General features: G+C 39.4%; 2 protein-coding genes across 3 annotated transcripts; one reads left to right on the top strand and one right to left on the bottom strand.

The window, feature by feature from the left end:
- Positions 1 to 239: 239 nt before the first annotated feature.
- On the top strand, positions 240 to 6,036 carry LOC111798684 (nitrate regulatory gene2 protein-like). 2 transcript variants are annotated; one of them, XM_023681986.1, is made up of 5 exons: positions 240 to 385; positions 2,569 to 3,883; positions 4,391 to 4,605; positions 4,821 to 5,044; positions 5,114 to 6,036. In XM_023681986.1, the coding sequence occupies exons 2-5, from the start codon at positions 2,695 to 2,697 to the stop codon at positions 5,835 to 5,837; spliced, it is 2,352 nt and encodes a 783-aa protein (XP_023537754.1). In that variant the 5' UTR covers positions 240 to 385; positions 2,569 to 2,694; the 3' UTR covers positions 5,838 to 6,036. The 2 variants fall into 2 exon arrangements, with proteins under 2 accessions (XP_023537754.1, XP_023537755.1); XM_023681987.1 differs by having other exon boundaries at positions 2,508 to 3,883.
- Positions 6,037 to 6,500: 464 nt separating this feature from the next.
- LOC111798687 (60S acidic ribosomal protein P3) lies at positions 6,501 to 7,785 on the bottom strand. Its single transcript, XM_023681988.1, has 2 exons — positions 7,484 to 7,785; positions 6,501 to 6,851 (listed from the first exon to the last, which is right to left on the bottom strand). The coding sequence occupies exons 1-2, from the start codon at positions 7,679 to 7,681 to the stop codon at positions 6,687 to 6,689; spliced, it is 363 nt and encodes a 120-aa protein (XP_023537756.1). The 5' UTR covers positions 7,682 to 7,785; the 3' UTR covers positions 6,501 to 6,686.
- Positions 7,786 to 11,759: the final 3,974 nt, after the last annotated feature.

Genomic DNA, 11,759 nt, shown 5'->3' with positions numbered 1-11,759 from the left:
ACAATATCGGCTCATCATGAGCTTCAATTGTTACTGATTTTAAGTTTTTCTAATAAAATATAAATATAATATATAAATATAAAAAATAGGGAATGGCATTATTGAAATATAAGGGAAAAGAAAGGGCAATGTATTGGAAAGGTCGTATGAGCTTTCTTTAATGAGCTACCCGACGAGAATGGATCTTTAGTTTTTTATTTTTCTTTCATGATTTTCCTCTTCCTCCATTCTGGGTTTTTTTGACCGTTTCTTTTCTTTCTTCTAAACCCTCTTCTCTCTCCTCTTTCTCTCTCTAACCTTCATCGTCGTCTCTTTCACTGTCTGTAATCAATCAATCTTTCACTCTTCTCTGTTCCTTTCCGCCGGCCTAGATTCATCCCGTCAGGTACTTTTCCCCTAATTTTTCAGTGTTTTTGTGATTTTCTCTGCTTTTGTTCTTCTGGGTTCTTGTGATTTTCTGTAGAAATCGCAACATTGTTAATAAAATTTCTTGATGGACTGTAGTTTTTCGGAGATCGTGTGTTTTTTTATCCACATTTCCACTTCTGGGTTGCGATTGTTTTCTGCTGAAATCGCCACATTGTTGAGTTATTTCTTGATGGATTATGTGTTTTTTCTTCTGGGTTGCCATTGTTTTCTGTAGGAATCACATGATTGCGTCATTGTTTCTTGTTGAGCTGCGAATTTCTACTGATTATGTGCTTTTTCTCCACATTTCCACTTCTGGGTTGCTATTGTTTTCTGTTGAAATCGCTACATTGTTGAGTTATTTCTTGATGGATTATGTGTTCTTTCTTCTGGGTTGCCATTGTTTTCTGTGGGAATCACATGATTGCTTCATTGTTTCTTGTTGAGCTGCGATTTTCCAGTGATTATGTGCTTTTTCTCAATGTTTCCTCTTCTGGGTTGCCATTGTTTTCTGTTGAAATCGCCACATTGTTGAGTTATTTCTTGATGGATTGTGATTTTTCAGGGGATCATGTGTTTTTTCTTCTGGGTTTCCATTGTTTTCTCTAGGAATCACAAGATTTCTTCACTGTTTCTTGTTGAGCTGCAAATTTTCAGGGGATTATGTGCTTTTTCTCAATGTTTGTTCTTCTGGGTTGCCATTGTTTTATGAGGGAAATGAGAATATTGGTTCTATATGTCTTGTTGAACTGTAAATTTCTGATATCTCTGTTCATCTCAATGAATTTCTCTCACCCATTTGATGTTTGATCAGGTTTTTCCATGTGAATTCTGCTAATGGGTCCTCCTTTCTTTTTACTTTGAGCCCTTTATCTTCTTTTCTTGTGTTTTGCTAAGCTCGATATATTGCAGTCATCATTTACAATCTGCCTGTTCTTTACTTTCTGTTCTTTATTTTGTAGTTTTATATACCTATCCTTTTGTTTTGTGTCTCTTTATTGTTCTTTTGGATCTGAATCCAAAATTTGTTCGGTTTCTGTTAAATCTGACATTAGTTGGAGAGGGGAACGAAACATTTCAAAGGATGTGGAAATCTCTACCGTTTTAAAACTGAGTGTAATGGCCCAAGCCCACCGCTAGCACATATTGTCCTCTTTGGGCTTTCCCTTTCGGGCTTACCCTCAAGGTTTTTAATACGCGTTTGCTAGAGAGAGGTTTCCACACCCTTATAAAGGGTGTTTTGTTCTCCTCTCCAACCGATGTGGGATCTCACAATCCCACCCCCATTCGAGGCCAGCGTCCTTGCTGGCACACCGCCTTGTGTCTACTCTCTTTCGGGGAACAGCCTAGCCTCCTTGCTGGCACATCACCCGGTGTCTGGCTCTGATACCATTTGTAACGGTCCAAGCCCACTACTAGCAGATATTATCCTTTTTTGGACTTTCCCTTTCGGACTTCCCCTCAAGGCTTTAAAACGCGTCTTGTAGGGAGAGGTTTCCACACCCTCTTATAGAGGGTGTTTCGTTTTCCTCTCCAACTGATATGGGATCTCACAATCCACCCCCCTTCAGGGCCCAGCGTCCTCGCTTGCACTCATTCCTTTCTCCCATCGATGTGGGACCCCCACCAAATCCACCCCCTTCGAGACCAGCACACCGTCTCGTGTCTACCCCCTTTCGGGAACAGTCTCCTTGCTGGCACATCGCCTGGTGTCTAGCTTTGATACAATTTGTAATGGGCCAAGCCCACTGCTAACAGATATTGTCCTCTTTGGGTTTTCCCTTTCGGGCTTCCCCTCAAGACTTTAAAACGCGTCTTGTAGGGAGAGGTTTCCACACCCTTATAAAGGGTGTTTCGTTCTCCTCCCCCACCGATGTGAGATCAATATATGCTAGTGGTGGGCTTGGTTGTTACCGTTTCCTTTCGAGATTCTAACTAGCAAGTTAAGGATGAGAAGTTCTTGTTGTTTCAGAAGAAATCTTTGGCATCTCCTTCATAGATTTCTTTTTTTGTAACTTCAAAATTAAGAAAAGCATTAATATTCAAAACCCTCTCTCTGATATTAGGATCTTGCTTCCTTGTTTTGTGTGTGCATTTAGGATACTTTTTTGAAATACTCAAGTAATTCAAGCCTTGAAGTTGCTTCTTTTGCTTGAACAGCCCAGAGAAACCTTATGAATCTGGCAAGAAACACACAGCAATATCCTCGTGATTTCGGTTTCGATTCGAGCCTAACGAATTCGTAGTGTCACAAACTTGTTTCATACAAAGGGGACAAATCAAGATATGGGATGTTCCATGTCAAAGCTGGAAGATGAAGAGGCTGTTAAACTTTGTAAAGATAGGAAGAACTTTATCAAACAAGCTGTTGAGCAGCGGAGACGATTAGCTTGTGGACATCTAGCCTACATCCAGTCGTTAAAACGAGTATCTACCGCTCTTCGTGAGTATGTCGATGGATATGAACCTCGTGAGTTGTTGTTAGATTCATTCATTACACCACCTTTCACACCTGTGAAGAAAACAAGTCCTGGTCTGATATCAATAACGCCGAGGTCGTTTCCACAACTTCCGATCGAGTCAAAACCGAATCGAGTGGTGAAAGTAAACTACCTAAGATCGGGAGGAAATGGGGCAGTTTCTGTAGAAGAGAGACCTCAATCACCAGAAATAGTGAGAGTTCAATCTTATTCACCTATGCATCAATATGGATTTGATGGTTTCTTTCCAATGCAATCCCCACCAATGAATTCCTCATTCTTCTCTTATTCTCCTAACAACAGACCAAATATCCCTCCCCCGTCACCGACACCCGAAAGTTCGCAATGGGACTTCTTCTGGAATCCGTTTTCGTCGTTGGATAACTACGGCTACCCTTCGAACAATGGTCTCGATCATATGGCAATGGATGATGAGATCAGAGGGCTAAGACAAGTTAGAGAAGAAGAAGGGATTCCTGAACTGGAAGAAGACGAAACCGAGCAGGAAGACGATGGCAATAGCTATAGGTGGGAAGACAACAGCAATAGAGTAAATACCATGGACGACAGAACACGAACTGGCCAAAGTTGTTGTAGAGAGGAAGTTCTTGTCGAAGATGTGGACGAGGATGAAGAAGATGAGGATGAAGATGAGGACGAGGATGAAAACGAGGACGAAATGAACCATGAAAGCGAGATGGGCCATGAACTACAAGGCATACGATCTCGTGGTAATGGGAAGATCGACGTTTCAAGAGTCCAAAATGCTGGACCTGTTGCAAGTACAAGCCAAGAATCAGCAGTGGTCGATCTCGAATCAAAGGACGAAACACCGGGTTTTACTGTTTATGTAAACCGAAAGCCAACGAACATGGCAGAGGTTATCAAAGAGATAGAAGCTCAGTTTATGACAGTTTGTAATTCAGCTAATGAGGTCTCAGCACTGTTAGAGGCTAGAAAAGCTCCCTACATGACTACCTCAAATGAACTTACAGGTTAGTTCCACAAATACTTCTTCTTTTTCCTTCTCGTAGTGAGATCCCACGTCGGTTGGGGAGGAGAACGAATCACCCTTTATAAGGGTGTGAAAACCTCTCTCTAGCAAATGCGTTTTAAAAACTTTGAAGAGAAACCCGAAAGGGAAAGCCCAAAGAGGACAATATCTACTAGTGGTGGGCTTGGACTGTTACGAATGATATTAGAGCCAGACACCGGACGGTGAGCCTCGAAGGGAGGCGGACACTGAGAGGTGTGCTAGCGAGGACGCTGGGCCCTGAGGGGGGTGGATTGTGAGATCCCACATCAGTTGGGGAGGAGAACGGAACACCCCTTTATAAGAGTGTGCAAACCTCTCCCTAGCTGACACGTTTTAAAAACTTTGAGGGGAAACCCGACATGGAAAAGCCCAAAGAGGACAATATCTGCTAGCGGTGGGTTTGGGCTGTTACATATGTGATTTGTGTTCAAATCATTTGTTCATGAAGTCTAATTCTTCCTTGCAGCCATGAAAATGTTGAATCCAGTAGCATTGTTCCGCTCAGCTTCTTCTCGCTCTTCCTCATCGAGATTTCTAATCAGCTCTTCTGCAACTAAGGACGAAAGTGGTTACGAGAGCACCGACGACATATCGGAAGAATCCAGTTCGTTTTCACCCGGTCATCAATCAACATTAGATAGATTATATGCTTGGGAGAAGAAGCTCTACCAGGAAGTGAGGGTATGTAGCTCAAATCTTCTCTTGACTTCTAATGTTTCCTGCATTAAAACTAACAACACTATCAGTTAGGCTACTCGGATCTTACGAGCCGATTCTTCGATCGTGATAAAGATGATTATTTGGCCTCAAACCATGTTCTAGATGTCTTATAGAACTTTCTTTAAGGTATAGCAGCGGAGACGACTGATCTTTATAATTTCCGTCTTATGAAACAGTCTGGAGAAAAGATTCGAATCGCGTACGAGAAAAAATGTAATCAACTGAGGAACCAAGACGTTAAAGGTGAAGATCCATCTTCAGTAGAAAAAACAAGATCTACCATGAGAGATCTGCATACTCAGATAAAGGTTTCGATCCACTCGGTTGAAGCTGTGGCGAAACGAATCGAAACGTTAAGAGATGAAGAACTGCAACCTCAACTTCAAGAGTTGGTTCAAGGGTAAGTATCCATTGTTGAACATGGTTGATTAAACTTGAACCTAGCCATCATAGTTCTTGTGATGAACAGGTTAGCTAGAATGTGGAAGGTAATGGCAGAATGTCACCAACTACAGAAGCTGGCGTTAGACGAAGCGAAGCTTCTACTTGCCGGTATACCGTCGAAGTTGGATGCTAGAAAGCTCTCTTCATCTCGTGTCATTGAGCCAAATTGGCTAGCGCGTGCATCAGCCAATCTCGAGACAGAGCTCAGGAATTGGCGTAGCTGTTTTGAGTCATGGATTGGTTCTCAACGATCTTATATGCACGCAATAACCGGATGGCTTCTCCGCTGCGTAAACTCGGATTCCTCCGACGTTACAAAGCCTCCATTTTCTCCTCGTCGGTCAAATGCATCAGCACTTCCAATCTTTGGAGTTTGCATCCAATGGAAGAGGGTCTTGGATGAAATCCAAGAGAAGCCAGTGCTAGATGGACTTGACTTCTTTGCTGCTGGAATGGGGTCGCTCCACGCACAACAACAGCAACGAGACGACGCTCACCGGATACAAGTCGGGTCACAGAGTTCTGGGGGAGCGGAGGGATCGAGCGGGAACATGGAAATGGTGGAGTTTGGGAAAGTTGAAGATGAAATGAGTGCTGAAAAAATGGCTGAAGTAGCTATAAGAGTGCTGTGTGCTGGATTGTCATTTGCTGTGAGCTCATTGACTGAGTTTGCTATCAGTTCTGCTGATGGATATAGTGATCTTCTTAAGCAAAGGACAAAAGGAGATGATAGCCACAATAGGGTTTAAGTGGGATTTGGAACATAATTTTACAAATGCTTTATTTGTAGCTTAGAATTTATTTGTTCTTTTTTGGTTGGGTTAGAAAGGTTAGAAATTGGCTTCAGAAGATGTATTTAGTTGAAATCTAACTTAGATTGATATGAAGTAACTTGAATGTATTTTTCTAACCCTTTTCAGGAGCGAGTTAGATAGTTCTTCGATCAAAGGCATAGCTGAAGCTGATATTAATGAAAATCGAGCGACTTGACTGAATGCAATAGTGTAGAGAGGGGATTCAAAAATTGACTCATTTTAGTCCAAAGAGCGAAATCGAAAATTTTGAGTTTTCAGGAAGATTACAGTCTAAACCATGCTCAAATTGGCTCATATTGCTACATTTATACTATTCCTTTTGTTCTTATTTATGTGCATCTAGAATAAGCCGACGCAAAGCTTCAAACCAAGAAACCGGGTAGGATGGTTATAAGGCCAAGAAACCAGGTAGGAAGAAACCGGGTAGGATGGTTATAAGGCCAAGAAACCAGGTAGGAAGAAACCGGGTAGGATGGTTATAAGGCGGGTTAGCCCACAATCTTGGTTAAGTGAAATATGATAATAGGTACTCACAAAATCCAGACTCCACGGGCTATATAGACATCTCTACGTACCGAAAAATAAATCAGTGGAAGGTAATCAGAAAGAACACATCTAATTCTCAACCATTTAACAAAGATCAGTAGCAAAATTTCATGTCCTTAACAAGAACAGCTAATGAACTGGCAAATTCAAGTAAGTGCATAGACATAATATCCTGAAGAGAAGATTTTAGTGCTAAAAATTGTGAGATTGATAAACAATAACAAGTAATTATACCAATTAATCAAAAAGTGAAAAGCCAAGGTCATCATCATCACTCTCTTCCTTCACCTCCTCCTTCGCTGGAGCTGGGGCTTCTGCAGCTGGTGCAGCTCCTCCAGCAGGGGCGGCTGCCGCTGCTCCGCCACTAATGATACCACCGCCACTAGCACCACCAATGATCACCTGAAATAATAAGGTTTAGGGTAGACGTACATGGTAGGCAATAACAGGCAGGAATACAGTCAGATACTATCTAACTTTGCTAGAAAGCTTACCAACAAGGAATCACACAATATCAGAATTTCTTATTCAAAGAAGTTTAATTGCAATGTAAAAGTTAGGGTGAATGCAGATAACTTGTAACCAAATCAAGAAACACGGCAATGAACATACTAGATATATGATTGCCAGCAATGAAATGATTCAAAATGCAAAATGTGTTCATATATTGAGAAAAATTTTGGAGGTCTGCTGATTGAACAAATTCATAATCAAAATCCATATTCGCAAATGAACAACATTACCCTACAGATCGAACTTAAAGTAACACTCACACATCAAAAAGGAAAAAACTAGGTAAAGATAATCCCGTCATTGCAAATCGACGGAAAAAAAAAAACACAATCAGTTAAATACTGAGAATAACCAAATCAAACATAAAAGAGTAAATGCGTGAGATCGAGAACAATCAAGCAATAAAATCAAATATATTCGAAGAATCCACTAGAGAAACGGGTAAAACAGAACATGTGTTGATAATCTCGACAACTTTTTGCCTATTTCAGCGAATATCCAGCAGAGAAAACGAAGAATACCTGAAAAACGGCGGAGCTGGGAGAAACGTAAGAGAATGAGGACTGAACGCCACCGGAGGAATCGACAGAGAGAGCAGACGCAACGAGCTTCCTCTGGAGATCATAGGTTGAAGCGGCGGAACCTTCAAGGTCGCCTGAGTACTGATTGGCGGTCCACTCGCCACCGGATTTCCGACAAACGAAGGTGAAAACTCCCATTGTTTGATCTTCGAACGTGAATTTTGATCGAAGCAAATTGCGAAGAAGAAATGTAGAGCGTAGGACTACCCGCCGTTCTCCGGATTGGTGTTTGGTTTTTATGTTGAGGAGAGGAAGCCCTAGCGAGCCAACAAATTAGGGTTTTTGTTTGAAATGACTGTTTTACCCTCCTGAGGTTTCGTTACTTTCGATTGAGTCATTGCCCTTTTGGGAAAGAAAAATTGTTTTATTTTATACTTAATAGGCTCCAAAAAAAAACTTTTAAAATACTAAATTATAGAAAATATTAATCTCCCCAGGGTGGATACGAATGTGGGACATCACAATTCACCCTCCTTCGTGGTCTAGCGTCTTCATTGGCACTTCTCGTTGGCACTCTTTCCTCCCTCAATCGATGTGGGACCGCCCCCAAATCCACCCTCTTTGGGGCACAGCGTCCTTACTGGCACACCGCCTCGTGTCTACCCCCTTCGGGGAACAGCGAGAAAGCTGGCACATCGTCCGGTGTCTCCAGCGTCTTCATTGGCACTTCTCGTTGGCACTCTTTCCTCCCTCAATCGATGTGGGACCGCCCCCAAATCCACCCTCTTTGGGGCACAGCGTCCTTACTGGCACACCGCCTCGTGTCTACCCCCTTCGGGGAACAGCGAGAAAGCTGGCACATCGTCCGGTGTCTCCAGCGTCTTCATTGGCACTTCTCGTTGGCACTCTTTCCTCCCTCAATCGATGTGGGACCGCCCCCAAATCCACCCTCTTTGGGGCACAGCGTCCTTACTGGCACACCGCCTCGTGTCTACCCCCTTCGGGGAACAGCGAGAAAGCTGGCACATCGTCCGGTGTTTGGCTCTAATACCATTTGTAACACCCCAGATCTACCGCTAGCAGATATTGTCCTTTTGGGCTTTCCCTTTCGGGCTTCCCCTCAAGGCTTTAAAATGCGTCTACTAGGGGAAGGTTTCCACACTATAAATGGTGGTTTGTTCTCCTCCCCAACCAATGTGGACATCACATGATATGACTCGAACCTTGGACCCAAGGTTGTGGAAACCTCTTCAAAGGAACTCGTATAGGATTTTATGTACAGAGTTTGTACTTTGGCTTAACTCGATCATTCTATATAATAGGATTGGAACAAGAATTTAGATTCGAATTTGCCTCTAACCAGAGCATGCTTAAAGGACATGTGTTGGTTCGTGGGATAGTATTCACTCTTAAAAGCGAGAAATAAGTAACGTGACTATGTCATAAAGGATGCAAGGCAATGTTGGAGCCATCAAGTGTCGAACCCGAATTTTGAATCATAATCAGTATCATGAACATGGGGTGCTACAAATAGTACTAGAGAGATGTCTCTCCCAATAGTATGTGGTTTGGTGTGATGTCCCACATTGGTTGGGAGGAGAATAAAACACCCTTTATAAGGGTGTGAAAACCTTCCACTAGCAGACACGTTTTAAAGCCTTGAGGGAAAGCCTGAAAAGGAAAGCTCGAAGAGGACAATATCTGCTAGCCGTGGATCTGGACCGTTACATTTGGAGATAAATGCTAGCCGTGGATCTGGGCCGTTACCTTTGGAGACAAACTGAAGAAGTTGGTAGGAATATGATGCCCGAGTAAAAGATGGGTGCATGAATGAGAATAATGCACTATAGTGTGACAAAAGAAAGAATTGGAGAGATCGAGAAAGATCGAATTCATTCCCACAAGGTGTCCTTCTAGTTGACGATAGGTGAAGGAAGAGGCTTTGCACGACTGAAAAACGCTAACGAAAATAGCCATCAAATGAAAATCGTAGGGATGTAACAATGACCCTAAACAGAGGTCTTAGAAAATCGAGTTGTTACATTGTAGCTTGTTCTTGAGATTGAATCTTCAGACCGAAAAATTTATGACGTTTGAAGAATTTCGATGTTCAAAAAGTGTTCGATGTTCGAGAGCTTAGGAAATTTTGTTATAGATACTAAGCTCACATATAAACCTTTCAAAGGAAGAACTTGTAATAATGTTTGGGCCCAATGGAATTCAATCTTTTTGACTTCCTCCATCCAATTTGACTTTAACCGACACAAAATTAAAAATTTTAAAATTGTCGAAAGAAAAATATAGGAAAAGAAATGACAAAGTCATGTTAGATGAACACAACTCTCTACAATGGTACGATATTGTCCACTTTGAGCATAAGTTCTCATGGCTTTGCTTTCGGCTTCCCCAAAACGCCTCATACGAATGAAGATAGTATTCTTTGATTATAAACTCATGATCATTCTCTAAATTAGCCGTGGGACTTTCATCCAACACCTCTCCTCGAATAAAGTACGTCTCCCCTTAATCGAGGCTCAACTCCTTTTTTTTTGGAGTCTTAGTCGTTTTTTGCCTCGTCTTCTTTTTCTTTTAAAGTCCTTTATTTCACATTATTGGTTGAAAAATGAAATTGATTAATCTACCGTTTTTAGAAATTAGATAAATTTAAATTTAATTTATAAATTTTCAATTTAACGAGTCTAAATACTTTAATAAATAATAATATATATATATATATATATATATATAAAGAGCGTACATATTTTTTAAATATAGTATTAATGGTAAAAAAAATTTTAAAAATGTTTAAAGATATTAATAAAAATATTTAAATAATATTTTTCAAAAAGATGCACATTATTTTAAATATATATATATATAAATAAAGCATTATTTTATTTGGGGATGAAAAAACAAATTGAGCTGTATGACCATATGCATTATTGAGGTTGATTATTGCTTTTCAAAAATCAATTTGGTCCATTTTCCTTAATTGCCCTCCATCCTTTTCAAATTAAATAAATCACCCACTAAATAATTCATTTCTCATTATAGAGCTTTATGGAATCTTTTTTTTTTTTTTTTTTTTTTTTAATAATTTAAATGATCACATTTCATATGCATAATTTGAATTATTCAATCAATGTCACCATATAATTAATTGTCTTAAAATATAAGCTTCTCTAAAATAATTACGTGCTTTTCATGCATGCTTTGACTTTTTTTTTTCTTAGCCTATATATTTATGGTGATTTTGATATTAAAAGCTACAATTTTCTTAATATTAAAAAAAAAAAACCCGACAAATATATTTTTAATTCTTGAGTACAATATCGTTTACCTATGGAAGTAATTTCAGTGTTAAAAATTAAGATAGGACTGTTAAATTAAAATTTTAGACTTTTTAATGATTTAAAGATCAAATAATCGACTTCAACGTCTCCAAGTCAACTCAATTTAAAAAAAGAATCATATAAGTTCCATAATTATAGGAATTTGTTCTATAAGCTGGACACAATAGAACTATTCTACAAATAATCTTTCATGGATTTATTGCCGTTGTGCTTTTTTAGTTATGATAGAATACATCTTATCTTGGAATGGCTATTCCAATTCCAAAAATATTCACGACTTTTAGGATCTTATCGATGACTTCCCTTGCATTGCTGGGTATGAACAGTTTTATCGTAGAATTAATAGTCTTTTTTGGAACTTTCAATTTTATGCTAGGTAGTTTTTTTTTAGTATTTTGTTTAAATATAAAATGAAAAGTTCCTAAACTTTTTGTCATTTTTCAAAATTCAATCCCATATCAAACCAAAAAAATTACAAAAAAAAAAAAAAAGAAAAAAGAAGAAAAGAAAGTTTATATAGTTATCTCATATTTGTTTAAATATCAAATAAATCGAACCTGAGATTAAGCGTGTAATCAAACAAAACGGGACAATTATGTTCCTCCTTTCGTGCTTTCCGTGCCCTTTTACCTATAAAAACCAAACCAAGTCATTAATTTTGGAGAGAAAAAAAAAACCTGGACTATGATTCTATGAAGTTGAATTAAATTGAATTACACAAACAGGGTTGTCCGAAAATGATGGATAAATAATGGAAACAAGTTCTTCTGGGCTGAAAGTTGGTGAATGATTAATATAAAGAATGCTTGAGAATTAAATTTGTTTATAGAATAAATCTATCTGTCACATAAGAAAATCCCCATAAAAGAAAAGGAAGTAATTTTAATTAATTGATTATTAAGATTCCAGTTCATTTCTGCTTG

Source organism: Cucurbita pepo, chromosome LG07 (assembly GCF_002806865.2).
Source record: "Cucurbita pepo subsp. pepo cultivar mu-cu-16 chromosome LG07, ASM280686v2, whole genome shotgun sequence".
In the NCBI taxonomy this organism is placed as follows: domain Eukaryota; kingdom Viridiplantae; phylum Streptophyta; class Magnoliopsida; order Cucurbitales; family Cucurbitaceae; genus Cucurbita; species Cucurbita pepo.
Note: the sequence above shows the minus strand (reverse complement) of the source record. Positions and strands in the feature narration are given on the sequence as shown.